The sequence below is a fragment of the Gorilla gorilla genome, chromosome 6 (genome assembly GCF_029281585.2).
Source record: "Gorilla gorilla gorilla isolate KB3781 chromosome 6, NHGRI_mGorGor1-v2.1_pri, whole genome shotgun sequence".
Taxonomy (NCBI): Eukaryota; Metazoa; Chordata; class Mammalia; order Primates; family Hominidae; genus Gorilla; species Gorilla gorilla.
In genome coordinates, this window is record NC_073230.2 from 12,303,339 (window position 1) to 12,330,384 (window position 27,046).

The following is a 27,046-nucleotide window of genomic DNA, read 5'->3' on the forward strand; positions in this document are numbered from 1 at the left end:
AACCTAGGAGCAATAGGCTATGCCATATAACCTAGGTATGCAGTAAAACTATACCATCTAGGTTTGTGTAAGTCACTCTAGGATGTTCCAACAATGACAAATTGCCTAATGATGGATTTCTCAAAACATATCACCATCATTAACGATGCATGACTGTACATGTTTTTTGAGTGATTATATCTGTGTGTGTGCGTGTGCATGTGCGTGTGCATGTATGTGTGTTTTAAGAGATAAGGTCTCCTCTGTTACCCAGGCTGGAGTGCAGTAGTGTGATCATAGCTCACTGCAGCCTTGAACTTCTGGCCTGTCTTGCCCTCCCAAAGTGCTTGGATTACAGGCATGAACCACTGCACTCAGCCACATCTTTGTTTTGATTGCCTGCTAGACTCTTGACTCCATGAAATCATTTATTTATAAATCCATTAAATGGATTTGTTTTGTCTGTTGCAACATATCCAGCACCTAGTCAAATGCCTAACACAGAGTAGCCAAATTTTACTTATGAATAAATGAGAACAAAAAAATATTTCTCATCCAAGTCTCTGGCAAATCAATATCTAGAAAACCTGTTTCTTGAGTTTTGATTAGATAGAGGGGCAATTTCAAATCTATACATTGTGACCTTGGGGAAATCATTTAATTGTCCATTTCACAGCTGCTCACAAAAGACAGCTACAGAGTTTCTATGGCTGCATTCCTGTAACACTCCACTCCACTGCAATGCCTTTTGATTTGAAAGTGTCTCCAGGGGAGACTTATCCTGGGTCAGTGAGGGGTGAGGAGAGCAGCACAGTCAGTGCTATGGTTTGGATGGGGTTTGTTTGTCCCCACTAAAACTCATGTTGGAATTTGATCCCCAAAGGGGCAGTGCTGGAGGCAGGCCTAGTAGGAGGTGTTTGGGTCATGGGGACAGATCCCTCATGAATGGCTGGTACTGTGCTCACCGTAGTAAATGAGTTCTCGTTCTGGCAAGACCAGATCGAGAATGGATTGGTTTCCAAGAACAGTAGGCTGCTATAAAACCAGGGCACCCCTCAGGTTTCCCTCTTTGCACCTGTCTGCTTCCCCTTTGACCTCTTCTGCCATGTGATGATGCAGCACAGAAGCCCTCACCAGAAGCCAGGGCCGTGCCCTGGAACTTCGCAGCCTGTGGAACCATGAGATAAATAAACCTCTTTTCCTTATACATTACCAGCCACAGGTATTCTGTTGTGGCAACAAGAAATGGACTAAAGCAGCGCCTAAAGGTGTGGAGGGGCACACAGGCACATGAGGCTTCTGAGGAAGCTGCTGTCCAGCCATGCTCACCAGGAAATGACATGCACATATGCTCTGTAATCCAGCAGCTCCGTTCCTGGAAGAATGCCTCCGAGAACTCTGCACAAGCCCTCAACAGGTTCATTGTGTCACCATTTTAGTAGGAAGAAGCTGTACCCAATTTGAGTGTCTGTGCTTAAGGACATGAATACGTAGTATAGGCATATAATGGAAAACTATGCATCAGTCAAAAGCAATGAGCTGACTAGAGCACCATGGGTAGGTGTCAAAAACATAATGTGAGGCCAGGTGTGGTGGCTCATGGCTGTAATCCCAGCACTTTGGGAGGCTGAGGTGGGAGGATCATTTGAGCCCAGGAGTTTGAGACCAGTCTGGCAACATAGTGAGGCCCTGTCTCTATTTTTAAAATAAATAAATAAATAAATAAATAAATAAATAAATAAATAAATAAATAAAGTAATGTGAGTTACAAAAGGAACAATGAGCTTTATAGCTCAATCCCACTTAGGTAAATTAAACATATACAAAATATTATTTATGTATTAAGGATACATATGAATCCAAATATATGAAAGGTAAGTTGGAATGGTATTCATTAATACACTAGAGTGGGTTCCCAAGGACAATGACAATGAAAAAAGAAAATGATCCTATCCATCCACCAGAGCATCTGCCAACAGATTGGAAACCCATGGCCACACAAAGCAGAGAGAAGCTTGGCCCTTTCTCTGCACTTACTTGTTCCCCATATTGGTGAGACGGCTGTCCTGCATTAGGCATTCGGTCATGGCTGCAGGCCAGAGTAAACTAACTTTCATAACTTTGACTTTGACATCATTGGTTTCTTATTATGGGGAAATGAACCGTGTTTTTTTTTTTTGAGATGGAGTCTCACTCTGTCGCCCAGGCTGGAGTGCAGTGGCGTGATCTCGGCTCACTGCAAGCTCCGCCTCCCAGGTTCACACCATTCTCCTGCCTCAGCCTCCCGAGCAGCTGCGACTACAGGCGCCCACCACCACACCTGGCTAATTTTCTATATTTTTAGTAGAGACGGGGTTTCACCGTGTTAGCCAGGATGGTCTTGATCTCCTGACCTCGTGATCCGCCGGCCTCGGCCTCCCAAAGTGCCGGGATTACAGGCGTGAGCCACCGTGCCCGGCCATGAACTGTTGTTTTTTAAATAACGTATATGTGTACGGGTGGCAGCCTGTGGATTAGCTATCAGCAACCCTCACAACTTCTTTGCCTTGTACTAGAGGGTGCAGAGCCGAAATCTTTGTCCAGCTTCCTCTGCAGCCAGAGCCAGCTGTGGGTGGCAACGGCATCAGTGAAGCTAGCCTCCCCTATCGTGTGTGTTAGCCACGCTTGCTTCACCTTCCTCCAGCTGCAAACTTGTGCCAGCTTCACGTTTTCTAGTGGATGTTTTGCCGTTTTCTTGCTGATCTTTAGACATGCATTACTTTATTCTAGTTATTCATCACATCAGTTTTAGATATTGCAAACATTTTCTTCTAGTATATCACCTATCTTTTATCTATACAGTGTCCTTTGTCAAAGAAAAATTTTGAATTTTGATATAGTCAAATCTATATACTTTTTTTCCTTACAGATTGCACTTTAAAAACAACAAAACAAAAAAACAGGCTGGGCACAGTGGCTTATGCCTGTAATCCCAGCACTTTGGGAGGCCGAGGCAGGCAGATCATTTGAGGTCAGGAGTTCGAGACCAGCCTGACTAACATGGTGAAACCCTGTCTTTACCAAAAATACAAAAATTAGCCGGGCCTCATGGCAGCTGTCTGTGATCCCAGCTATTCAGGAGGCTGAGGCAGGAGAATGGGCTGAACCCGAGAAGTGGAGGTTGCAGTGGGCTGAGATTGCACCACTGCACTCCAGCCTGAGTGACAGAGCAAGACTCCATCTCAAAAGACAAACAAACAAACAAAAACAGATGAGGTCTTGCCCTGTTGCCCAGGCTGGAGTGCAGTGGCATGATCACAGCTCACTGCAGCCTTGACCTTCTGGGCTCAAGTGATCCTCCCACCTTAGCCCCCTGAGTAGCTGGGACTACAGGCCTGTGGCACCACACACAGCTAATTTTCATATTTTTTTGTAGAGACAGAGTCTCATTATGTTGCCCGGGCTGGGCTCCAACTCCTGGCCCAACTGATCCTCTCACTTCAGCCTCCCAAAGTGCTAGGATTACAGGCGTGAGCCACAATGCCCAACCACTTTGCACTTTTTAAGCCTTCTTTATGAAATCTTTCATTTGGCTATATAAGTTTACCTTTGACACGTAGGTCTCTGATGCATTTAGAGGAAGGACCCAATTTCCTTTTTTTTTTTTTCCATATAGCTGAAGCCAGTTATCCCAACATAATTTACAAAATTCTTTCCCCAGGATTTATGATGCATGCTATAGCCCACCCAATTCCCACAGGGTATTTGGTCTGCATCTGTACTCTCTCTTCTGTTCCATTGCTTTATTTGTCTCTTCCTGCCCCTAAAACCACATAGTTTCAATCACAATGGCTTTAAGGTATGTCTCAAGACTAATAAGGTCAATCCCTCCCACCCTTGCTTGTCTTGTTCAAACCTATCATAGGCATTCGAGAATCTGACTCTTTCACAAAGATGGACACTCAGGCCAGGTGCAGTGGCTCACACCTGAAATCCAGGCACTTTGGGAGGCCAAGGCAGGAGGACCACCTGAACTCAGGAGTTCAAGACCATCCTGGGCAACATAGTGAGACCTCATCTCTACCAAAAAAAAAATAAAGAAATAAGTCGAGTGTGTTGGCATGTGCCTGTGTTCTCAGCTACTCAGAGGGGCTGAGGTGGGAGGATCGCTTGGGCCCAGGAGATCAAGGCTGCAGTGAGCCATGATTGCACCACTGCACTCCAGCCTGGGCAACAGAGTAAGTCCTTGTCTCAAACAACAACAACAACAGCAACAACAACAAAAACAAAGACGGACACCAAGTCTTGCAAGGACAGCACGGCAGGGAAAGGGGCACAGGGCGAGCTGACCTCTCAGTCTGTATATATCTGAAACCTCTGAAAACACTTCTGCCACTTAAACCCTCAAAACAAAAAAACGATACATTCTCTGTCAGTATATTCTCTAAAACCATGAGAGACGCTACTCAGTATGATTTAAACAGATCCCCAAACATCTTTCAACCAACATTATAGGTCACTGTTGGGAACCAACAGATATTAACGTGGTTTTTTGTTTTGTTTTGTTTTGTTTCTTTGAGATGGAGTCTCGCTCTGTTGCCCAGGCTGGAGCGCAGTGGCACAATCTCAGCTCATTGCAAGCTCCACCTCCCAGGTTCAAGCAATTCTCCTGCCTCAGCCTCCCAAGTAGCTCGGATTACAGGTGCCCACCACCATGCCTGGCTAATTTTTTTATATTTTTAGTAGAGACGGGGTTTCACCATGTTAGCCAGGCTGGTCTGGAACTCCTGACCTCAGGTGATCCACCCGCCTCGGCCTCCCAAAGTGCTGGGATTACAGGCGTGAGCCACCGTGCCCGACTATTTTATGTCTTTCAAACAGTTCACACCAGTGACAATATCCCTCTGTGTTTTTGGTGTTAATGCTAAACTCTGTCAGTGGCCCCTTATGGAACGTAGCTGGACGTCACCCGAGTCCCCAGGGCAGGAGGGGGTGCAGCCCCTCCGGGACTCACTCAGTTCAGGGGACAACAGGGCTGTCAACGGTGCCTCTATGATCAAACTGAAGGTTACTGATTTTTTAAGTGTAAGCAGTAAACTGAAGGATGAAACTGGCTGTGAGCAACTAACCATTCAACTTTATTTTCTCTTTGAATTGGAAATGCTCAAACATGTCTTTAAAGTTCAATAACTTTTCTAGTTTTAGGCTGGTGAAAAAAGGTTTGGGGTTGTTTTGTTTTTAGCCAGACCACATACAATGAACGTTTCCCACAGTGACTCTGTCATTGGGAATCCACTGGAAGGGAAGTCCCAGTTAAGTGGCAGTGACTTATTCCCATGTAAAAAGAGGAAAAGCAATCCTTTCACCTCCACTGTGCTAAGATAAGAGTTATTTTCAAGTCAGAGTCATAGCGGAAGAAAAATATTTCAAATGAAAACAACCACAAAGAGGTTTGCGGACAAGGGAGGACAGAACTCACGGCACCCCGTCGGCAGAGGAAGGCAGCGGCGCTTCCCGCGTGCACACAACAGTCCCTGCGGCCCGAACACCCCTGGCTGTCATCGGGGAGGCCGAGTCCTGCTACCTGTCCTGAGTGACAAGGCGGGACGACAAATGCAAACTCAGAGCTGGCACTCAGCAACAACACAGACCTGCCACCCGCCTGCCAGCTCCATCGCAGCACTGGGGGCAGGAGGGCGGCCCACCACGCTGCCGGGTGGCCAGGGCTGCAAGTTCCTCCATTGCTCAAGGCACATCCACACTCCTGGACGGCCACACCGTCCCCACACCACCCTCCCACACACACACAAAGAAAACGACCCCACTCGGGAGTCTTGCAGACGCATAGGAGCTAAGACACACAGAGGGGCCTCCTCTCCTCAGGGCACCAACCCTTCCACAGGTATTTAATAAGCACCTACTGTATACCAGACATTGGATGGGCTGTTTTTCAGTCAAAAGCCTAGTGAGTGCTGGGGTGGTGTTCCCAGGCTTTGTTTAGCCTGAACCTTCCTGGCTAAACCTCGGTGGCTTTACAAACTCTCTAGGGTGCCTCTTTACAAAGGGGGTATCCAAAGCCACGGTGATGTCCCTGTCTCCAGGAATGCATGAATGCCAAGACTCTGCACGTCACCATCCCTGAGACCCTGGGTTTGCCAGGCACCCAGCCCCTCCGAGAGTGGCCCAGGAGAAACAAATGTCGCCACTGTGGATCAGGCCTGAGGGCCTGGGGCGGGTACTCAGCCACATGGTCCCAGCAGGCAGGGGCTCGTGTGGCCGAGTCCAGGCAGCCAGGTCCAATACTGCAGCTCTCAATCGAGGGCAGGTCTGCCTCCAGGGAACAGCTGGCCACGTCTGCAGACATCTTTGGTTGTTACAACTTGGGGGTGGGGGCACAGGAGCCAGGGACACTGCTCATCGCCCTGCAACCACGGACGCCTCCCTCAGCAAAGATGCCCCAACCTAAAATGTAACGGGAGGAAGGGAGAAAGCAAGGAAGGCCAGCCCTCCCCGGGCTCTGCGCGGGTTTAACACTTACCCCTCCTGCAAAGGCAAACCAACCCTCCCCTCACCGTTCCCCAGCCCCTGACAAAAACCACATGGCCCTGTCATCGCCCCTCCCCAGTGCATCTAAGTGACTGCTGTCTTATCTCGGTGACAGGACCCAGGCCCTCTCCGTGGGGCACCAGCCCTAAATACCAGCCTTCTAGGAAAGGGGAGTGAGAGCCACTTCCAGCCCGGCCACACCTCCAGCACCAGCCTCCCCCTGGAAGAGACCCTCTAGGTTTTGTGACTCTGGAAATCAGGGGGAACCTGGTGGCTATGAGAAGGAGACATTTATGGAAAACAAAAACCCAAAGTGCCTGCGTGCATTTCTACAGGGGGGTAGCAGTGAACTAAGTGATGAGTGAACCGGCAGGAAGCGCCTGGCTGACACCTTCCCCACCTGACTCTGCAGGGGAGTCCGAGGTGAGGGGCAGGGGAGAGGCCTGAGAGACTCTGGCGAAATGTTTCCCCTGAAATGGTGCAACCCGTTAGCCCAACCCAGAACCAATGTGACTCTGTTTTTCTTTTGAGTCAGAGTCTCGCTCTGTCGCCCAGGCTGGAGTGCAGTGGTGCGATCTCAGCTCACTACAACCTCCGCCTCCCGGGTTCAAGCGATTCTCTGCCTCCCAAGTAGCTGGGATTACAGGCATGCACCATCATGTCCGGCTAATTCTTTTGTATTTTCAGTAGAGATGGGGTTTCACCATGTTGGTCAGACTGGTCTTGAACTCCTGACTTCAATTGATCTGCCTGCCTCGGCCTCCCAAAGTGCTGGGATTATACGCGTGAGCCACCGCGCCCGGCCAAGCGTAACTCCTACCACAGGAGCAATAACGGGAAATTATTGAGAAACAGTGTCACAGTGTTGAGCAACCTGGGGCTGGACTCGTTAACACAAACGTACACGGTCACACATGCATGCACACACATGCACACCACACACACACACACGGTCACACGTGCACACCACATCACCACATGCACAGGCTAGGGGTCCCTTCCCTTTCTCGCCACTTTTTCCAGGTGAGATCGGACTGTTATCTCACCAGGGATCAGGGACAGCCCCACGCTGGGTCCTCTTGGGAGAGAATGCAGGAGCTGAAGGGGCCCTGGCGTGCGCTGGACCTCACTGGGCCTGCCCTGCAGGGGCAGATGTGATGCTGCCATCCCGCTGTCCTTTTGAAACTACACCACTCACTTCAGTAGGATTTGTTTCACTGCAGCCCCCCACCTTCCCCCAAAGCGACACGGTGACGCATGCCCCACACTGAGGGCCGCTCTCAGGACAAACAGGCACCACAGCAGCCCCATCGGTGCCCAGGGAGGCGCGGGACAGGCGGGCTGCTGGAAGGCGCAGAGCTCACCATCACCGGAGGTATGTAATGGAGAGGACACGGTGGGTGTTAGGAAAGCCTCCCCACCACGATTCTTCCACGTCACTCCAATCTGAGGCAGGCTGGCGCCCACGGCTGCCAGAGAAGCTGCTACAGTGAAAAACCCCTCAGCTTCCCACCTCCTCCCCTTCTCTGGATCTCAGTGGTTCCCCTTGGAGGGGCGAGGGAGGAATCGCCTAGTGCCGGCTGCAGACTCACTCAGGGGGACGTGGGACACAACAAAGGCTCAGCGCCCTCCCCATTCCGTGCCTCCAAGCCAGCAGGAGAGACCTCTCAGAGGCGGGTTCCAGGGATGCGCACAGAGGCCACCTCCAACCCACGGAAAGGCTGTGCAGGTGTCTCACGCAGGGAACAGTTCCAAGTGGGAGACTGCGCTTGTGAGCACCTGTGTGGACATTTCTCTGTCCAGGTACCCATGTGTCACCACAACAACCGAACACGCTCTAGCGCAAAGCTTCTGGGCGCGGGCCCGTTTGAGGCGGGGCTGTCCAGCTACAGTGGGGTCTGTGCGGGGTCATCCCCAGCGGAGCCTGGCTTATCCACGTGGGGACCCCCCGGGTCTAGCCTTCCCCCGGCTCCATGCAGAGGCTCAATAACCATTCTGTAATGAGCAGAAGCATGTGTGCATGCCTCTACCAGCCACTCCATCTCAAACCACCCAGCCGCCTTGGTGAACCTTCTTGGCATGGGTGAGGGTCACAGGAGTCCCTGGGCCACAGCCAGAGAAGGTCAGCAAGGAAGGATGAGTCCCCAAGGCCCAGGGGGCCAGCTCTGGGTAGGTAACACAACCTGCTCCAGCCCAGATGAGTGTGTCAGTATGGCTGGGCAGCCTGATGGACTCTCTTTGGCAGGTTTCGAAAACTGCCACGAGCTTAGACAGGCTGTGAGCAGGGGCGCTTTCGCTTGCCCTAAATAATTTAACAGGAATGATTCCAAAAGAAGTGCGTGAGCTTGGCCGGGTGTGGTGGCTCACACCTGTAATCCCAGCACTTTAGGAGGCCAAGGTGGGCAGATCACCTGAGGTCCAGAGTTCGAGACCAGCCTGGCCAACATGGTGAAACCCCCATCTCTACTAAAAACACAAAAATTGGCCGGGTGTGGTGGCTCACGCCTGTAATCCCAGCACTTTGGGAGGCCGAGGCGGGCAGATCATGAGGTCAGGAGATCGAGACCATCCTGGCTAACACAGTGAAACCCCGTCTCTACTAAAAATACAAAAAATTAGCCGGGCGTGGTGGCGGGCGCCTGTAGTCCCAGCTACTCGGGAGGCTGAGGCAGGAGAATGGCGTGAACCCGGGAGGTGGAGCTTGCAGTGAGCCGAGATTGTGCCACTGCACTCCAGCCTGGGCGACAGAGTGAGACTCCGTCTCAAAAAAAAAAAAAGAAGCACATGAGCCTCAGACAAGCTCCTGTCTCCTGCAACATGCACTCTGGCCCCACCGTCCTACACTGGCAGTCACCTATCACCTGTGAAGAAGGCGGGCCTTCCCAGGGCTCCTCCTCGCCCGGTGACACACAACGCAATGGCCTGAGGACAGGCCAGGCTGATCCCCAGCCACACCGCAGCAACCCTGGCCCGTGCTCTGCAGCCCCAAGCTGGCTCTGTCCCACTCGCTTTTTGCCCTCCGCTTGGCAGAGGCAACACATGGTGGAAGAATGACCGAAATTCTTTGTCTGACATTGAAGAGCCTTTGTTCCTGTCCAGAAAACATCCCACCATGCGCCTCCTCCCTTTCGGGTTTCCTGGCCTCACAGGAGGTCTTTTTGAATCAGGAGGGGAGGGACCCCATCTCTGCCACCGGATCACCGGTCCTTCCAAGGGACCACTGGATCGTGACATGGCAGGGTCGGGATGAAAACCAGATCCCAGAAGTGGCGACCTTTGGGTGGAGGAAGGATCCCCAGGTGCAGGCAACTGGGGGTGCTTGTCTGAGCAGACTTTAAGAGCCATAATTAAAGCAACCACAAGTTACTCTTTTTATTGTTATTTTTTTGAGACAGGGTCTCACTCTGTTGCCTGGGCTGGAGTGCAGTGGTACAGTCCTGGCTGCAGCATCTGCGGCTCAAGCCATCTTCCCACCTCAGCCTCCTGAGGAGCTGGGACCATAGGTATGCACCACCATGCCTGGCTAACTTTTTTATTTTTTGTAGAGATGGGGCCTCACTATGTTACCCAGGCTGCTCTCAAACTCCTAGGCTCAAGCAGTCTTCCTACCTTGGCCTCTCAAAGTGTTGAGATTACAGGTGTGAGCCACCACACCCAGCCAAATTTATTTTATTTATTTATTTATATTTGAGACTGACTTTTGTTCTTGTTGCACAGGCTGGAGAGCAATGGCATGATTTCGGCTCACTGCAACCTCCGCCTCCCAGGTTCAAGTGATTCTCCTGCCTCAGCCTCCTGAGTAGCTGGGATTACAGGCGCCTGCCACCACGCCCGGCTAATTTTTGTATTTTTAGTAGATACGGGGTTTCACCATGTTGGCCAGGCTGGTCTCCAACTCCTGACCTCAGGTGATCCACCTGCGTTGGCCTCCCAAAGTGCTGGGATTACAGGTGTGAGCCACCGCGCCCGGCCAAAATTATTTTTTATGACACACACCTATTAAGATAATCAACTTCTTTCCACCAATTGAATAAATCACCAGACACAGTGGGCCCCAGGCCCCGGGGCTCTCAAGCCCTGCAGCAGGCACTCAACGCCGCCCGCGCTCTCGGCACTCCTTGGACGGATAATGATCGGCTGCCCGTGGCTAGGCCCTCCTCAGGAAGGCCTCCCACCGCCTAGGCACCCACAGACCCACGGTACACCGAGTGCACCGTGGTCACCTCTGGAGACCTTGCAACCCGGCAAAGCCACGTAGGTTTTGGCCTGGGACGGATTCCTTGATTGTCTTTTTACTTCATTGCCCTAAAAACTCCCCGACAAAGTCGCAGGTGCTAAGGGACTTGGCGGGACCCTGTATTTAACAAGGCGTGGGTGGTTGCTGTGGTCAATGAGATGACTGCTGGAGAGCTGGACAATAATCTGATCAGACAAAAGAACAGATGTGGCCTCAAATATTGCAAGAATATATCAGGAGCCTCTGAGGAACACCAGCCAGCCTCCTGCTGCATAGACAAACTATGACTTCCCAGACAGCTGAGGTGAAAATGGTGAGTTCAAGAGGAAACCTTTGGGAGGCCAAAGTAGGAGGATCGCTTGAGGGCAGGAGGTCAAGACTAGCCTGGGTATCACAGCGAGACTCCTGTCTCTACAAAAAGTAAAAAATTAGCTGGGTGTGGTGGTGCACCTATAGTCCTAGCTACTCAGGAGGCTGAGGTGGGAGGATCGCTTGAGCCCAGGAGGCTGCAGTGAGCTGTGACGGTGCCACTGCACTCCAGCCTGGGTGACAGAGCAAGACCGTGTCTCAGAAAACAAAAGAAGAAGCCTTCAAACATCCAGGACATGGGCTCCGACTGCCTCCTGCAGAGCGAGCCCGCCCCACGTGTGTCCCCTGCACCACTCCTTCTCCGCCTACCTCGGCTGGCCTTCTCAGCGCTCAGACCCACGGCTCTTCCTGAACCTGTGGCCCTCCTCACCTGCTGTGATGGTGTCCACCTCCTTGGCTGCCAGCTCCTCCACGTCTGACCTCTTCCTCAGCTCAAACCTCCGGGATAAACCTTCTCGGGGTTTCCATAATTCCTGGATCAAGAGGGGCTTCTCACTGTCCCCAAACACCCGAAAGCACCGGGCCTGCCACCGCTGCCCGGCATCGCCGGCTTGGCCCACCACGTCACACAGCACGTACTGGCCGGCCTGCCTGGGGTCCAGGGCGTACCGCTCCAGCGCCTCCTTCACCAGCTCACGGGCGCTGGAGGTGCCGGTGGCCAGGACGCTCTTGTAGTGGGTTCCTGTGCAGACACTGTCCCCAAACACCTTCAGGACACCAGGGGCCGAGAGCTGGGTGGAGAGCTCGGCGGGGTCGTCGCTGGCGCCCAGGCTGGAGAAGGTGGAGTCCAGGTCCCGGTACTTGTAGCTCAGCGTCCGGGACAGCATGCTGGACAACAGCTGGCTCTGCCGCTTCAGTTTGCTCTTGGTGGGCGGGGACATGATGAAGTGCGTCCCATAAAACATGGTGGGTGAGGCTTCATGGATGAGGACCGCGGGCTTCGGCCAAAGGATGTGGGGAGGCCGTGACCTGGGAGAAAAAGTGAGAGAGGTTAGCGTCAACCATCGTGACCACGAAGAGCAAATGAGGCCACAGGCGGTGACTCCTGCCCGTCATCCCAGCGCTTTAGAAGGCCAAGGTGGGAGGACGGCTTGAGCCTGGGAGTTCCAGACCAGCCTGGGAAACATAGTAAGACCCCGGCTCTACAAAAAATTTAAAAATTAGCCAGGCATGGTGGTGTGCACTGTACCCACTGCTCTGAAGGCTGAGGCTGGAGGATGGCTTGAGCCCAGGAGTTCAAGATTGCAGCGAGCTATGATCGTGTCATGGCCCTCTAGCCCGGGCAGCAGAGCAAGACCCCATCTCAAAATCTAATGGACATAACAGGCCGTGGGCATCCTGGCCCCGCAGACCTGCCACCAGAGCACCTGAGCAGAGGATGTGGCTGGAGCCTGCAGGGCCACCAGAGACCGAGAGGACTAAACGGGCTGGAGCGCCCTTCAAGGAAAGCCATTACTGGGAAACACAATGAGGTCGCCTAGGTAAGACACGCTCCACTGCAGGGCTTGGATTTCTGGAAAGTGCTGGGCGCAGTGCCCGTGTGCAGTGAGCATCAAGGAGCGCCCCACCCGGAGCCGCCCCCAGCACCGTCACAGCCACAGAAGAGCAGCGGGCAGCCCAAGGGCAAAGCTTCGCCTCTCCGTAAACCCCGTGTCTCCTACCCCACAGGCTGCGATGTGGGAAATGGGTCACAAACACAGTGGAACCAGGAAAACAGGCGAATCGCAGCCACGTTGACAGAATAGACCATCAGACATTCCAGACACAAACCCCCAGAATCTACCCCTCTGGGCAAGAGACCCGTCCTGGCTTGAAGGAGATGCTCCCTGGGATGGCAGCATTGAGTGGCCTCACAAGCACAGCGGGCACAAAGGGCCCCTCTCGAGCCGGTGCAGGCATGGCCGGAATGCGTGCGTCCCGCCCACCACAGGCCGCGGGTGCCCGGCGCTCCAGGCCACAGAGATGCAGTCTCCTGGGGAAACTGGAAAACAGCCTGGGATGCGTTGGCGTGTCATACAATCACACTTCTAATGTCCTTAGCGTGCCCAGGGCCAGGAGTTCCAGATGGTTTCTCAGTCTCCCTCCAGAACCTCTGTGGGGGCAGGAGGGCAGAGAAAAAGGAAGGCAGGTCTCCGATTTGTAAAAGGTGAGGCTGGACTGCAAGGCAGGAAAATACTGGAAAACTGCGCACACGTCTCCCCATTACTGTACCCCACTTCCGTGCTCATGTTCTCACCAAAGACAAAGGCGGCAGACGAGTGAGCCAGGAGGAAAGCCTATTTTCTGGAAAGCTCTGGAAAGAGTGGTCCAGGTCCCAGTGAACACAGCACGGGTCGCCTGCCACCGCGACCAGGGTCAGTACTAAACTCCGCAGCAGTCAACTGACACTGTCCAGGCTTGACTCACTCGTCGCGCTGCGGGCGCTGCAAAAGGCTTCTGGAAAGGACGGTGGCTGCCTAGGGCCACAGAAAGCAACCAGGGAACCCCTCCAAAGAAAAGGAGCCACACTATCCCTTAGGAAACTAAACAGTGGAACCGTCCCAGCCTCCAAAGCTGACACTGCGAACTGGCCTCTTTCTAATATCACCGGGGCGTGGGTCACCTTCTCTGGAGCCTCTCACTGCCTGCCAGAGCTGTCATGGGTGAGTCCTGAAATCAGACCACCACTGGCTTCCTCCAGAACCAGCCCAGGTCAGCCAGCAGCTGCGCTTTCTCCGAGGACCTTGAACTCTTCAGAAATACTTCCGACAGCTTCGCATACCAGAGACTGGGTTCCCAACGCGGACGTCTGCCCTGCGGGGTGGGTGGCAGGCCCTTCTCCTGTTCCTATAGCCCACTGCTGACACTTCACCACGGCAAAGGCTTTCGCTGTGCCTGGCTTTCTGAAGAGGTGAATTTGCTGTAACAGGTGTCACGGAGATCCCAGTACAGGTCATAAGCAGATGGAGCCTTGAGGTTCCTTCGAGCCAGGCCATAAAGGAGTAAAGGAGCAAAGCCTTTGTTTCTCTTCCTCTGAAGAAGGTGCAACGAGTGGCCTTGTCAAATCCTAAGAAGCTCAGAGCCGGCCGCAGCTTCCCCCATGGACTCATCAAAGGCCTCGGTTTCATTTACAACAAAAGCATTTTCAGACAGTGCTCACATCACAAACGTGCGGCCTGGCCTGTGCACACCACACCAGCGGCTTCAAATCGCCCTCGAGTCTGACCTCAGTCTCCTGTGGTCAGTTTTCAAAGTGAGTACTTGGAATCACAGAACAAAACCCCTCAAAGAGCCTCTCCAGCCGGCACTTATTAACCATCCATGAGAGCTGCACAACCCCGCTCCAAAGCGCCTCTCCAGATGCCCCAGGCTTAGAAGCCTCCAGGCAGCACATACTGGCAGAGGGTCAGCCACCACCTTTTCATAGTGGTCATCTCCAACGGGTTCCCCAGGGTGCAAAGGCAAAGTGCAGGTGGTGGATGGTACAGCCTCTGCCACCAGGCAGCTGTGGCTCAGGAAACCTCTGCCTCCGGAGATGAAGTCTGAATGCTGACATAAATATGATACCAAAAACTGGGGAAGCCCCCTCCAGGCAGGAGAAAGCCCATATCACAGAACAGTCATGAAGCAGAGGCAAGTATTTAAAAGGCCAAGGCGGGAGAATGGCTTAAGGCCAGGAGTTCAAGACTAGCCTGGGCAACATAACAAGATCCCAATCTCTATAGAAAATAAAAATAAAAAATTAGCTGGGCATGGTGTGCACCTGTAGTCCCAGCTACTCGGGAGGCTGAGGCAGGAGGATCACTGGAGCCCAGGAGTTCCAGGCTACAGTGAGCTATGATTGCGCCACCTCACTCCAGCCTGGGCAATGGAGTGAGACCCTCTCTGTTAAAAAAAAAAAAAAAAAAAAAAAAAGATGGCTGGGCACGGTGGCTCACGCTTGTAATCCCAGCACTTTGGGAGGCTGAGGCGGGCAGATCACGAGGTCAGCAGATCGAGACCATCCTGGCTAACACTATGAAACCCTTTTTCTACTAAAAATACAAAAAATTAGCCGGGCGTGGTGGTGGGCACCTGTAGTCCCAGCTACTCGGGAGGCTGAGGCAGGAGAATGGTGTGAACCCGGGAGGCGGAGCTTGCAGTGAGCCAAGATCATGCCACTGCACTCCAGCCTGGGCGACAGAGCAAGACTCCCTCTCAAAAAAAAAAAAAAGAGACAAAAATTGGCTGGGCGTGGTGGTTCATGCCTGTAATCCCAGCTCTTTGGGTGGCCGAGGCGGGCAGATCACTTGAGGTCAGGAGTTCAAGACCAGCCTGGCCAACATGGTGAAATCCTGTCTCCACTAAAAATACAAAAATTAGCTGGGCATGGTGGCGGGTGCCTGTAACCCCAGCTACTTGGCAGGCTGAGGCAGGAGAATCGCTTGAACCCCAGAGGCAGAGGTTGCAGCGAGCCGAGATCACGCCACTGCACTCCAGCCTGGGCAACAGAGTGAGACTCCGTCTCAAAAAAAAAAAAAAAGACAAAAATTATAAAAAGGCCCCCAAATACAATGGGAAAGTGAGTTGATATTTGGGGCCCAGGGGTGGATATATGTTTTGTAAGGTCTGACATTTACATAATTCTTCTTTAATAAAAAACAAATAGAAAATTACAAACACACAACTGCTAGGTCCCCTCCCAGGGTCTTAGAAGCTTGAACTTCAGAAATGTTGTTCCCCCCCATTCCCCCCACCCCTGCTTTTCCCACAGTTTCCGGAGCCGGATTCGAAGGCAGAGGCAGAGTTAGCAGTATCATGAAACAGGAGAAAATGTAAGCAGAGAGAATATGATTGACTCCTTTCCAATAACTCCTTAAGCCCCCAGAAGTCCCTGTTCACACAAACCTTATCTGTTTTGGGATTTTCAGAAAGCATTTCTCTCCGTTTGGTCATCCTCCCTTGGCCAGACCAGAGGGTGCCCACTTGTTCACACGCTGCCCGCTTCCGAATCCCAGAAGGCGGAGCCTGGCCTGTTTGTGAGAATGGGATGGACTCGTTTTTTAAAAGGCCAAGGGGAGTGCAGGAAAATCCGACCGGGCGGAGCACGCCCTGGGTAACAAGATCTGTTTTTCTGGAAGTGCGACCGGCCTCTTCTGCTCCATTCGCTCCTCTGTGACACAAATACTTGGGGAAAGCGCAGGGCTCGGACAGCGAGGGTGTGGGGCGCTGGCTGGTGCTGCTCTTAGAGAATGTTTTCTCTTGTTCTCAAGGAAGAGTCCAGTTTCTGATGAAAAACAAGCTCAAGTCCCAGCGGCGAGTACAGGGAGTGAGGTCAGTGCTGCGCTGACGACATGGGTGGAGCGACCTCTCTGCTCCAACAGGACAATGTGGAACCCATTATCATTTCCAGCAGGAGGGAAAACGAAGCGCAGACTTTACACACTCAGCTCTCTCCCCTCCTTCCATGAATCCTATCTTTACAGCCCCAGCCCGAGCCACGCTTTCAAATGCAAACATAATTCAATCAGATTTAATTCTGACCTGCTAGCTGCTGGAGAGGGGACTGACTTGCCCCCCAGCAAAAGGGACTTTCAAGACTGGTTCCTGTCTGGAATGCACAAGAGGTGGCCTATATTAACCGCGGGACACGAGCAATCAGATTCTTCTGTGCAATTCAGATTAGCCAAACACTTGACAGGCGACAGGGCAGGGCAGGCTGGTCCGCAGCCCCTCCAGGGCCCTGCCAACCCCACCAACAGGCTCCTCCTGCGAGGCCCCAGGAGCTCGGCTCAGCATCTGTTATCTTGGATGCAGTATTTGTCGAGGGGCTGGAAATGGTACATAAATAGCCGGGAAACAATGCTTTGAGCTGGCGCACGAGTGGGGATCGGGCTGCATCCTGGACGGGGTATGTGCAGGGGACGTCTCGCCAGCCCAGGTGGGAGAGCGCGCGGAACCCTGCGCCCCGCTCCCCCGCTGCGCTCCCCGGACGAACGTCCCCCTCCAGGGCACAGCCGGGGAAACTGAGGGCCGAGAGTCCCCTGGAGTTGGGGGTCCGGGGCCCACGCGGACAGCCAGGCTCAGGCGCTCTCGGGGGTCGGCAGCGCGGACCCCCGGATCCCCGCAGGCTGGGCCGCCCTTGCCCGCGCTAGCCGGCCTCCGGGTACCGCCCCCCGGTCCAGGCCGGGGCCCGACAGCCAGTCGGTTCCCATGGCAACTGGGCAAGCCTGCCCTCCGCGCCCCGACCTGCGGCCGGGAGTGTCCCCGAGCGCGCCCCGCGGCCTCCGCGCCCCAGGCCCCCGGCAGCTACCGAGCAGCGCCCCTTACGAGCCACCCCCGGTTCCGCAGTCACTCCTCGCGCACCCCACACTCACCTCCGGCGCAACCCGCCGCGCCGCCACGTTCCCGCGCTGCTCCCACCCGCCGTTGGCTGGGGCCGGCGCCCAGACCCGCGCGTGCCGCGGCGCCTCCTGCCGGCGGCGCAACGGGCGGGGCGGGGCCTCAAGGGGACGGGGCCACAAAGGGTGGGGCGGGGGAGAAGAGGTGGGCTGGAGCTGGGCCTCGGCGCCCAATAGGCAGAAAGAAAGCCTCGAGGAGGCGGGGGTCTCCAGGAGAGGGGCGGGGCCAACCTGCTAGAAAAGGCGGGCTGTGCTCTGGCGCCTCCTGCCGGCCGCCCAATGGACGGGGATGCAGCCTCGAGGGGGCGGGGCCTCACCGGAGAGGCGGGGTTTTGAAGAAAGGGGTGGGGCTGGTTGTGGAGAGGAGGGACTTGCAGCCCACCCACAGACTGCGGCTTAAGGAGGGGAGGTCCCCGGAGGAAGGGTGGGACCAGTTCTAAGTCCCTGAGCTGCTTGTGGGCTCTGGTCTCCTGCAGTTGGGTGGGCTATTTCGAGACAGCACCTTCTAGTAGCACAGTGAGTGGGTGTAGGGGAGGGTAGAGCTGTGCCCCCAATTAATGAACATCTTCTAAGACATCGAAAAGGAACAAGGGAGGAATTTCCTCTCCCCTACCATCTGTCTCCCACCCAGAGTTTTAAAAGACAAATCAGGTCATGGCATTCCTGCTTACAATTATGCAAAAAAAAGACCAGGTCAGCTCTGGGGCTCTGGCCCCAACTGCTCTCCCTGGGGACTTGTTTAAAAAGCAGCTCGTGTCCTCAGCACTTGGGCTGGGGTTTTCCCTTTGAGGAATGTGGGCTAGACCTGGGAGATTCAGGTGGTTCGGAATATCAATATGCAGAATCTGGGCCTCGGGAGTGAACCTTTTTGTGGACAGCTATCGTGGTACGATTTCCGTAGTCATGACCCCATATTCGCGATGGAGGTCGGAGCAGACATTGATGAGTGTGGGAACAGACATTTATTGACCACCTGTGTGCCAGGCCCTAGGCAACTTTACCTAGGTCACCTCACTTAATGCTCACATCAACTCTTGTGAGACAGAGATTTCTGAGACATTCCAGGCCTCCCCTTTCCTCCACCTATCACCTGCTAATCCTAAAGTCCACCTCCTAAACCTTTTCTAATAAAAAATACTGCCTCAAAGTCAACACAGAGAGACAGATTTGAGCCAGTCTCCTGTCTCCTTATTGATCAACTCACAATACGGACAAAAAAAGCTTTTGTCTCAAAAACTTAATGCAGTAAGATTGGCTTTTTTTTTTTTTTTTTTTTTTTTGGAGTCAGAGTCTCATTCTATTGCCCTAGCTGGAGTGCAGTGGTGTGATCTCAGCTCACTGCAACCTCCACCTCCCAGGTTCAAGTGATTCTCCTGCCTCAGCCTCCCGAGTAGCTAAGGTTAACAGGCGCCTACCACCACGCCCACCTAATTTTTGTATTTTTAGTAGAGACGGGGTTTTGCCATGTTGACCAGGCTGGTTTTAAAATCCTAACATCAGGTGATCCACCCACCTCAGTCTCCCAAAGTGCTGGAATTACAGGCATGAACCTCTGCACCTGATCAAGATTGGCTTCTAGCAGAGCAAGCACAGAACCCTTTTGTTCAGTAATACTCCCATTTTTCAGATGAGAAAATAGAGATGCAGAGAGGTCAGGCTGCTGGAGGTAGAGACAAGAACTGAGCCAGGAATACAGGACCCTCCGTATACACACCAACCTCCTCGCCTACCCCAGGAAGGGATGCTTGAAAGGAATGACGTGCTTGAATATTTCATTCAGGTGCGCATGAAGAGACAATGGTCAGAGCTGAAGGAGAGCCTGGTTTCAGGCCTGGGTTTTCCTCCTGAGATATTCCTCACCCTGCTCCTGGCCCATCTCCCACACTCCCCACATCCTTCTTCCACAGGGGTCGGATAACTACAACCCATGGGCCAGATCTGGGCTGCCTTCTGTTTTTGTAAATAAAGTTTTATTCAAACACAGCTACCTTCATTTGTTTAGATACTATCTACGACTGCTTTCCTGCAACCAGGATTTTACAGCCCCAAATATCTAAAATATTATCTGGTCCTTTATAGAGAAACTTTTCAGATTGCTTCTTGATCTAGAAATGCTGACTTTTTGGTATGAATATGCTGTTTCATGCCTCGAGATCTTCCCTCAGGCCGGTCCCTTGACCTTCAAACACCTTTTCCAACTGTATTAGATAACCTGAGCTGCTATTTAAAAATGCCAGATTGGGTGGCTGGAAAAACGGAAATGTTTTATCTGGCAGCTCTGGAGGCTGGAAGTCCGAGGTGAAATTGTCAGCAGGTTTGGCTTCTTTGAGGGCCTCTATCCTTGGTTTGCAGATGGCCACCTTCTGGCTGTGCCCCCACATGGCCTTTCTTCTGGGTGTGCATCTCTCACCTGTCTCTTTGTGTGTTCAATCTCCTCTTTTTATAAGGACACTAGTCAGATTAGACTAGGGCCCATCCTAACAGCCTCATTTTATCTTAATCACCTCTTTAAAGGCCCTGTCTCCAAATATAGTCACATTCTGAGGTGTGAGGGGTCGGGGCTTCAACAAACACGTGAATTTTAGGGGGACAAAATTCAGACCATAACAGCAAACTTCATTACCTGGCTAACTTTTTTTTTTAATGTGTATATATATATATATATTTTTTTTTTTTTTTTTTTTTTGAGACGGAACCTTGCTCTGTCACCCAGGCTGGAGTGCGGTGGGGCAAGCTCAGCTCACTGCAATCTCCGCCTCCCAGGTTCAAGCGATTCTCCTGCTTCAGCCTCCTGAGTAGCTGGGATTATAGGCACCTGCCACCACGCCTGGCTAATTTTTGTAATTTTAGTAGAGATGGGGCTTCACCATGTTGACCAGGCTGGTCTCGAACTCCTGACCTTGTGATCCGCCTGCCTCAGCCTCCCAAAGTGCTTGGATTACAGGCATGAGCCACCACACCCGGCCGCTAATTTCTACTCAACCTTTGAGACTCAGATAAGGCATTTCTTTGGTAGTAGCCAACCTCCAAGATGGCCCCAGTGATTCCCACCTCTTGGTTTTCGTGCTCCTGTATAGGCCCATGTTGAATAGGGCAGACTTGTGTAATCAGTAAGATATTGCCAAAATGACATTGTGACCTCTGGAACACAATAATAAAAGATGTGGCTTCTGCCCTTGCTCTCTCTTAGATCAGTAGTTCTGAGGTCAACCAGCTGCCATGTTGGGAGGACACTCAAGCAGCTCTACAGGGGTCCATATGGTGAGAAACTAAGGCATCCACCAACAGCCAGGCCAACTCGCCACCCATGTCAGTGAGCCATGGTGGATGTAAGTCCTCCAGCCCCAGGAGACTTTAGGTGACAGACATCCCAGCTGGAGTCCATTGAAGGACCCTGAGCCAAAAAAGCTCCCTCCTCCCTGCAGCAAAGCTGCTCCCAAATTCCCAACCCTCAAAGACTATGAGATGATAATTTTTTTTTTTTAGATGGAGGCTTGCTCTGTTGCCTAGGCTGGAGTGCAGTGGTGCAATTTCAGCTCACTGCAACATCCACCTCCCGGGTTCAAGTGATTCTCCTGCCTCAGCCTCCCGAGTAGCTTGGAATACAGGCACCTGCCACCACCCCCACCTAATTTTGTATTTTTAGCAGAGATGGGGTTTCCTCATGTTGGCTAAGCTGGTCTCGAACTCCTGACCTCAAGTGACCCACCCACCTCAGCCTCCCAAAGTGCTGGGATTACAGGCATGAGCCACCACATCCGGCTGATAAATGTTTATTATTGACCTCAGCTCCTAAGTTTTGGCAGCAGTTTGTTATGTAGCAATGGATAACTAATACCCCTTATCCAGAAAGATCTTCCTGTCTCCTAGACCTGGTTACACGTCCTCTTGTGTGCGCCCACAGTCTTTTATTTTTGTTACCTTTTTATTAAGCAAGTCCACATCAATCACACTATGTTCCTTAAACCTAAACCAGATGTTATTACTCCTCCACCTATAACCCTCTCATAACTTTTCCTTTTGCACTTAGAATAAAGTAGGTTTGCAAAACCCAGCTCCAACTGCTCTCTTCCTTGGCCTTGGATCTCCAGCCCTCAGAACTTCTTTCCTCAAGCACTCTGAGGTCATCTCCCTTCTCGGAGACCTTTCCTCTTTGGTCTCCTTGACCCCACAGCCTTCCCTCTGTGTTTTCATGCTGGGCCCCTTCCCAGCACAGAAACTCATCTCCCTTCCTGTCTTCTGACCACCTCTTGACCATCACCCCCGAGTCATTCTCGATTTTATTATCTGTTTAATTTATACATATATATAAAATATAGAGATGTAATTTATATATATTTATAAATATATAATTTATATATATAAAGTTTAATTTATATATATAGAAAGAGAGAGAGAGAGCATGAGAGAGAGAGATAGGGTCTTGCTCTGTTGCCCAGGCTGTAGTGCAATAGTGCAATCATAGCTCACTGAAGCCCTGCCTTTCCAGGCTCAAGTGATCCTCCCACCTCAGCCTCCTGAGTAGCTGGGACTACATGCCTGGCTAATTTTTTTATTTTTATTTTTTGTAGAGATGGGGTCTCCCTATGTTGCCCAGACTCGTCTCAAACTTCTGGCCTCAAGCGAACCTCCCATCTCGGCTCCTGAAGTACTGGGATTACAGGTGTGAGCCACCACACCCAACCACCTGTTTTATTTAATTCATAGACTTTATCACCATGTCGATGTATTTGCTTATGTATTTAACACACACTAGAATTTGTGTTTTTGGAAAGCAAGGGCTTCATGTGTCTTGTTTACTGTTATACTTGGCAACTAGCCGGTGCTCAATAAGTATTTGTTAAATGAGTAGATGAAGGAATAGATTTCCATCCACTCTTACCCCCTCCCTCCAGGGAAAGTCCAAAGCTGTATTCATCTCCGTATCCCAGTATCTGGCTCCTGGGCAGTTTTTGAACTGTCGGGTTAAGTATCTTTGGAAATCCACTGGCCAAAAATAGAGTGTTGAGCTGTCCTGCTTGGCCACCAGAGAGTGACAGAATCCGGGAACTGACTCCAGGAAAGGACCTGAGCCCAGGGGAAAGGGATCTGGTTAAGGTCCAATGTTCTGGTGCCCAAGGGATGGCCGTCCAGGGGCAGAGACTGGGCTTTTTTGGGGCCCAGAGGAGAGAGGAGGCAGGCTTTAGGAGGTACACAGGGAGCATTAGATCCCAACCTTTCCTTCCCAGACTGTTACATCTGGTATCCCTAGAGGGGTGTGGCAGAACAAGTGATTTAATCCTTGGATTCCATTCTTCAGGCCCTCCACACCTATAAATAGCAGTGCTTGTGGCTTATGCCTGTAATCCCAGCACTTTGGGAGGCCAAGGCAGGAGGACCACTTGAGATCAGGAGTTCGAGATCAGCCTGGCCAACATAGTGAAACCCTGTCTCTACTAAAAATTTTAAAATTAGCCAGATGTGATGGCACGCACCTGTAGTCCCAGCTACTCGGGAGGCTGAAGCACGAGAATCGCTTGAACCCAGATGGCAGAGGTTGCAGTGAGCCAAGGTCATGCCACTGCACCCCAGCCTGGGTGACAGAGCAAGACTCAGTCTCAAAAAAAAAAAAAAATTGTTATCACCTTCAAAGGAGAGACCACGCCAGCTAGGCAGGCATGCCCCATTCTCTCCTGCCCCTGGGTCTCGGCAACCACCAATCCACTTTCTGCCTCTGTGGCCACACCTTTCGTGGATATTTCATGTAAGTGGAGTCATACAGTATTTGACATTTTGTGTCTGGATTCTTTCCCTTGGCATAGTTTTTGAGGTTCATCTTCTTTCCTCTAAATCTGAAACTATTCTAAAATTTCAAAGTTTATTTCAAAACATTGAGAGCAGGTAAGCCCTGCGGGTTTCCTGTGGCTCTAGAAAGCTGGGTTTGAATTGGCAAAGTTTGGGCTCAGATCTGCTCCACGTGCTTCCATATTCTGGGAGCAGCACTTACCAGGGGCATGGTCTTCTCATGATAGATGGCAGAGATGCAAGAGGCCAAGCCAAACCACATGAGATTATCTAAAGCATCTGCTAATGTTAGATCCACCGACATTTCATCGGCCAAAACAAATCACATGGCCAGGTGCAGTGGTTCATGCCTGTAATCCCAGCACTTTGGGAGGCCAAGGAAGATGGATTACTTGAATTCAGGAGTTCAAGACCAACCTAGGCCACATGGTGAAACCCTGTCTCTACAAAAAATACAAAAATCAGCCAGATGTAGTGGTGCATACCTGTAGTCCCAGCTACTCAGGATGCTGAGGTAGGAGGATCAGTTGAGCCTAGGAGGTGGAGGCTGCAGTGAGCTGTGATTGCATCACTCTACTCCAGCCCAGGCAACAGAGCAAGACCTTGTCTCAAAGAACACAACAAAACAAAAAAGCAACAAATCACATGGCTACTCAACGTCCAGGGGTCAGGATAGCATGCTCTTCCCAAGCTGGTAAGTGGCCATGTCTGGGATGAGGAGGAAGAAAGATGTGTGAACAAATCATCCAATCTGCCAGGCAGAACTAAACACCACCTCCACTCTGTATGGTGGACATCATTATGTCTGCCCACTTTGTTTTTTCAGAGATAGGATCTCACTCTGTCACCCAGGCTGGAGTGCAGTGGTGCAATCATAGCTCACTGGGCTCAAGCAATCCTCCTGCCTCAGCTCCTGAGTAGCTGGGACCACAGACATGCACCACCACACCCAGCTAATATTTTTGATTGTTTGTAGAGATGGGGTCTAGCTATATTGCCCAGACTGGTCTCGAAGTGCTGGGTTCAGGTGATCCTCCTGCCTCGGCCTCTCAAAGTGCTGGAATGACAGGTGTAAGCCACTACACCTGGCCAAGATGTTTTTTAAAAGATGTGCAATCTCACCACTGTGAAAGGGAAATAAATCTTGGATCCCAAAATCACTAAACCAAAGGGAAAAGTCATACTGGGAACTGTTTCAGGTAAACCTGCTTCCCATTTTATTCCTAAATGATAGCTACAAAGATTAAAAAAAAAAAAAAGCTACATACCTCCCTCACAATTTATCCACAAGGAAATTCCTTGTGGGCCTCAAGATCTTTACCCTAAAACAATTCTGTTGAATTTCCCCCGGCAACATAAATTGACAGCTGGTCTTCACAGGTGTGGGACAAAGGACAGAACTCGAAGTCATCTCTCTGCCCACTGAAGACAAATGCATATCTGATTGCTTCCTCTGCCCTAGTATGTATTAATAAAAATGCAGATTCTCGCCGTGCGCGGTGACTCACACCTGTAATCCCAGCACTTTGGGAGGCCAAGGCAGGCAGATCACGAGGTCAGGAGATCGAGACCATCCTGGCTAACACGGTAAAACCCCGTCTCTACTAAAAAGACAAAAAATTAGCCGGGCGTGGCAGCGGGCGCCTGTAGTCCCAGCTACTTTGGAGGCTGAGGCAGGAGAATGGCGTGAACCCGGGAGGCGGAGCTTGCAGTGAGCCGAGATCGCGCCACTGCACTCCAGCCTGGGTGACAGAGCGAGACTCTGTCTCAAAAAAAAAAAAAAAAAAAAAATGATTCACTAAGCCCATCTAAGGCATAAATGACTATTCGTCTATCCAACTCTCACATGTAAATTGTGTATTCAGTGAAAAAACTGATCAAAGACTCAAAAGAATGTAACTGTTTGAGGCTGGACGCGGTAGCTCATGCCTGTAATCCCAGCACTTCGGGAGGCCGAGGCGGGTGGATCGCTTGAGGACTGGAGTTCGAGACCAGCCTGGCCAATATGGTGAAATCCCATCTCTACTAAAAATACAAAAAATTAGCTGGGTGTGGTGGTGCATGCCTGAAATCCCAGCTACTCGAGAGGCTGAGGCAGGAAAATCTCTTGAACCGGGAGGCGGAGGTTGCAGTGAGTGAAGATTGCGCCACTGCACTCCAGCCTGGGCAACACGAGTGAAACTCCATTTCAAAAAAAAAAAGAATGCAACTGTTTGTCTCCTATCATCCACCTATCTATCTATCTATCTATCTATCTATCTATCTATCTATCATCTATCTATCTATCTATCTAATCTGTCATCTATGTATCTATGTATCTATGTATCTATCTATCTATCTACCTACCTACCTATCTATCTACCTATTTATCTATCTATCTATCTACCTGTCTATCTATCTATCTATCTATCTATCTATCTATCTACCTACCTACCTGTCTATCTATCTATCTATGTATCTATCTATCTATCTACCTACCTACCTACCTACCTATCTATCTACCTATTTATCTATCTATCTATCTACCTGTCTATCTATCTATCTATCTATCTGTCTATCTATCTACCTACCTACCTGTCTATCTATCTATCTATCTATCTATCTATCTATCTATCTATCATCTATCTATCTATCTATCTATCTATCTATCTATGTATCTATCTATCTAATCTGTCATCTATGTATCTATGTATCTATGTATCTATCTATCTACCTACCTACCTACCTATCTACCTATTTATCTATCTATCTAACTATCTATCTACCTGTCTATCTATCTATCTATCTATCTATCTATCTATCTATCTATCTACCTACCTATCTGTCTATCTATCTATGTATCTATGTATCTATCATCTATCTATCTATCTATCTATCTATCTATCTATCTATCTATATCTATCTATCTATGTTCTGGAAGCACGCCCTGCTTCAAGTTGTCCCACCTTTCTTGATTGAACCCCTGTCCATCTTACACATAGTAATTGATATCTCATGTCTCTCTGAAACGTAGAAATCCAAGCTGTACCCCAGCCACCTTGGGCGCGTGTTGTCAGGACCTCCTGAGGCTGTGTCCCAGGCATATCCTCAACCTTGGCAAAATCAGCTTTCTAAATGGATTGAGACCTGTCTCAGATACTTTTGGTTCACACCATGAAAAATGATAATTAAGTGAGATAATGCAAATGTTCATTAGCTCTATTGGGCCATTCAACCATGTGTATATATATTTCAAAACATCACGCCATAGACGATAAATACAAACAATTTTTATTTGTGAATTAAAAGAACAAAATAAAAAATAAATCAAGGCTGGGCACGGTGGCTCATGCCTGTAATCCCAGCACTTTGGGAGGCTAAGGCGGGCAGATCACCTGAGGTCAGAGTACAAGACCAGCATCGCCTACATGGTGAAACCCCATCTCTACTAAAAATACAAAAATTAGCTGGCCGTGGTGGTAGGTGCATCTAGTCCCAGCTACTCAGGAGGCTGAGGCAGAAGAATCTCTTGAACCTGGGAGACAGAGGTTGCAGTGAGCCAAGATCGCGTTACTGTACTCCAGCCTGGGTGACAAAGCAAGACTCTGCTCTAAATAAATAAATAAATAAATAAATAAATCTGAAAAAATTAATTAACTAAAAGATGTGCAAGCAGGACAGGTAGAACATACTAAGAGTGTTGATTTCTAGGTGATAGAGTTTATGACTAATTGCAATTTCTCTTTTTTTTTTTTTGAGACAAAGTCTAGCTCTGTCGTCCAGGCTGGAGTGCAGTGGTGTGATCTTGGCTCAC

The 27,046-nt window shown here is 50.8% G+C and overlaps 1 protein-coding gene across 5 annotated transcripts in view; it reads right to left on the bottom strand.

Annotated features, from left to right (window-relative positions):
• Positions 1 to 17,560, bottom strand: part of RADIL (Rap associating with DIL domain) — an 84,042-nt gene extending 66,482 nt beyond the window's left edge. For 2 of the 5 annotated variants that reach the window (XM_031013052.3, XM_031013051.3), the window contains exons 1-2: positions 17,446 to 17,560; positions 11,481 to 12,079 (exon numbers count right to left, since the gene is read on the bottom strand). In XM_031013052.3, the coding sequence (XP_030868912.2) occupies positions 11,481 to 12,015 (535 nt within the window). In that variant the 5' untranslated portion in view covers positions 12,016 to 12,079; positions 17,446 to 17,560. Of the gene's footprint in view, positions 1 to 11,480; positions 12,080 to 15,976; positions 16,538 to 16,612; positions 17,079 to 17,445 lie in introns of those variants that run through there. The other 3 variants (XM_055346445.2, XM_055346442.2, XM_055346443.2) reach the window with 2 other exon arrangements.
• Positions 17,561 to 27,046: the final 9,486 nt, after the last annotated feature.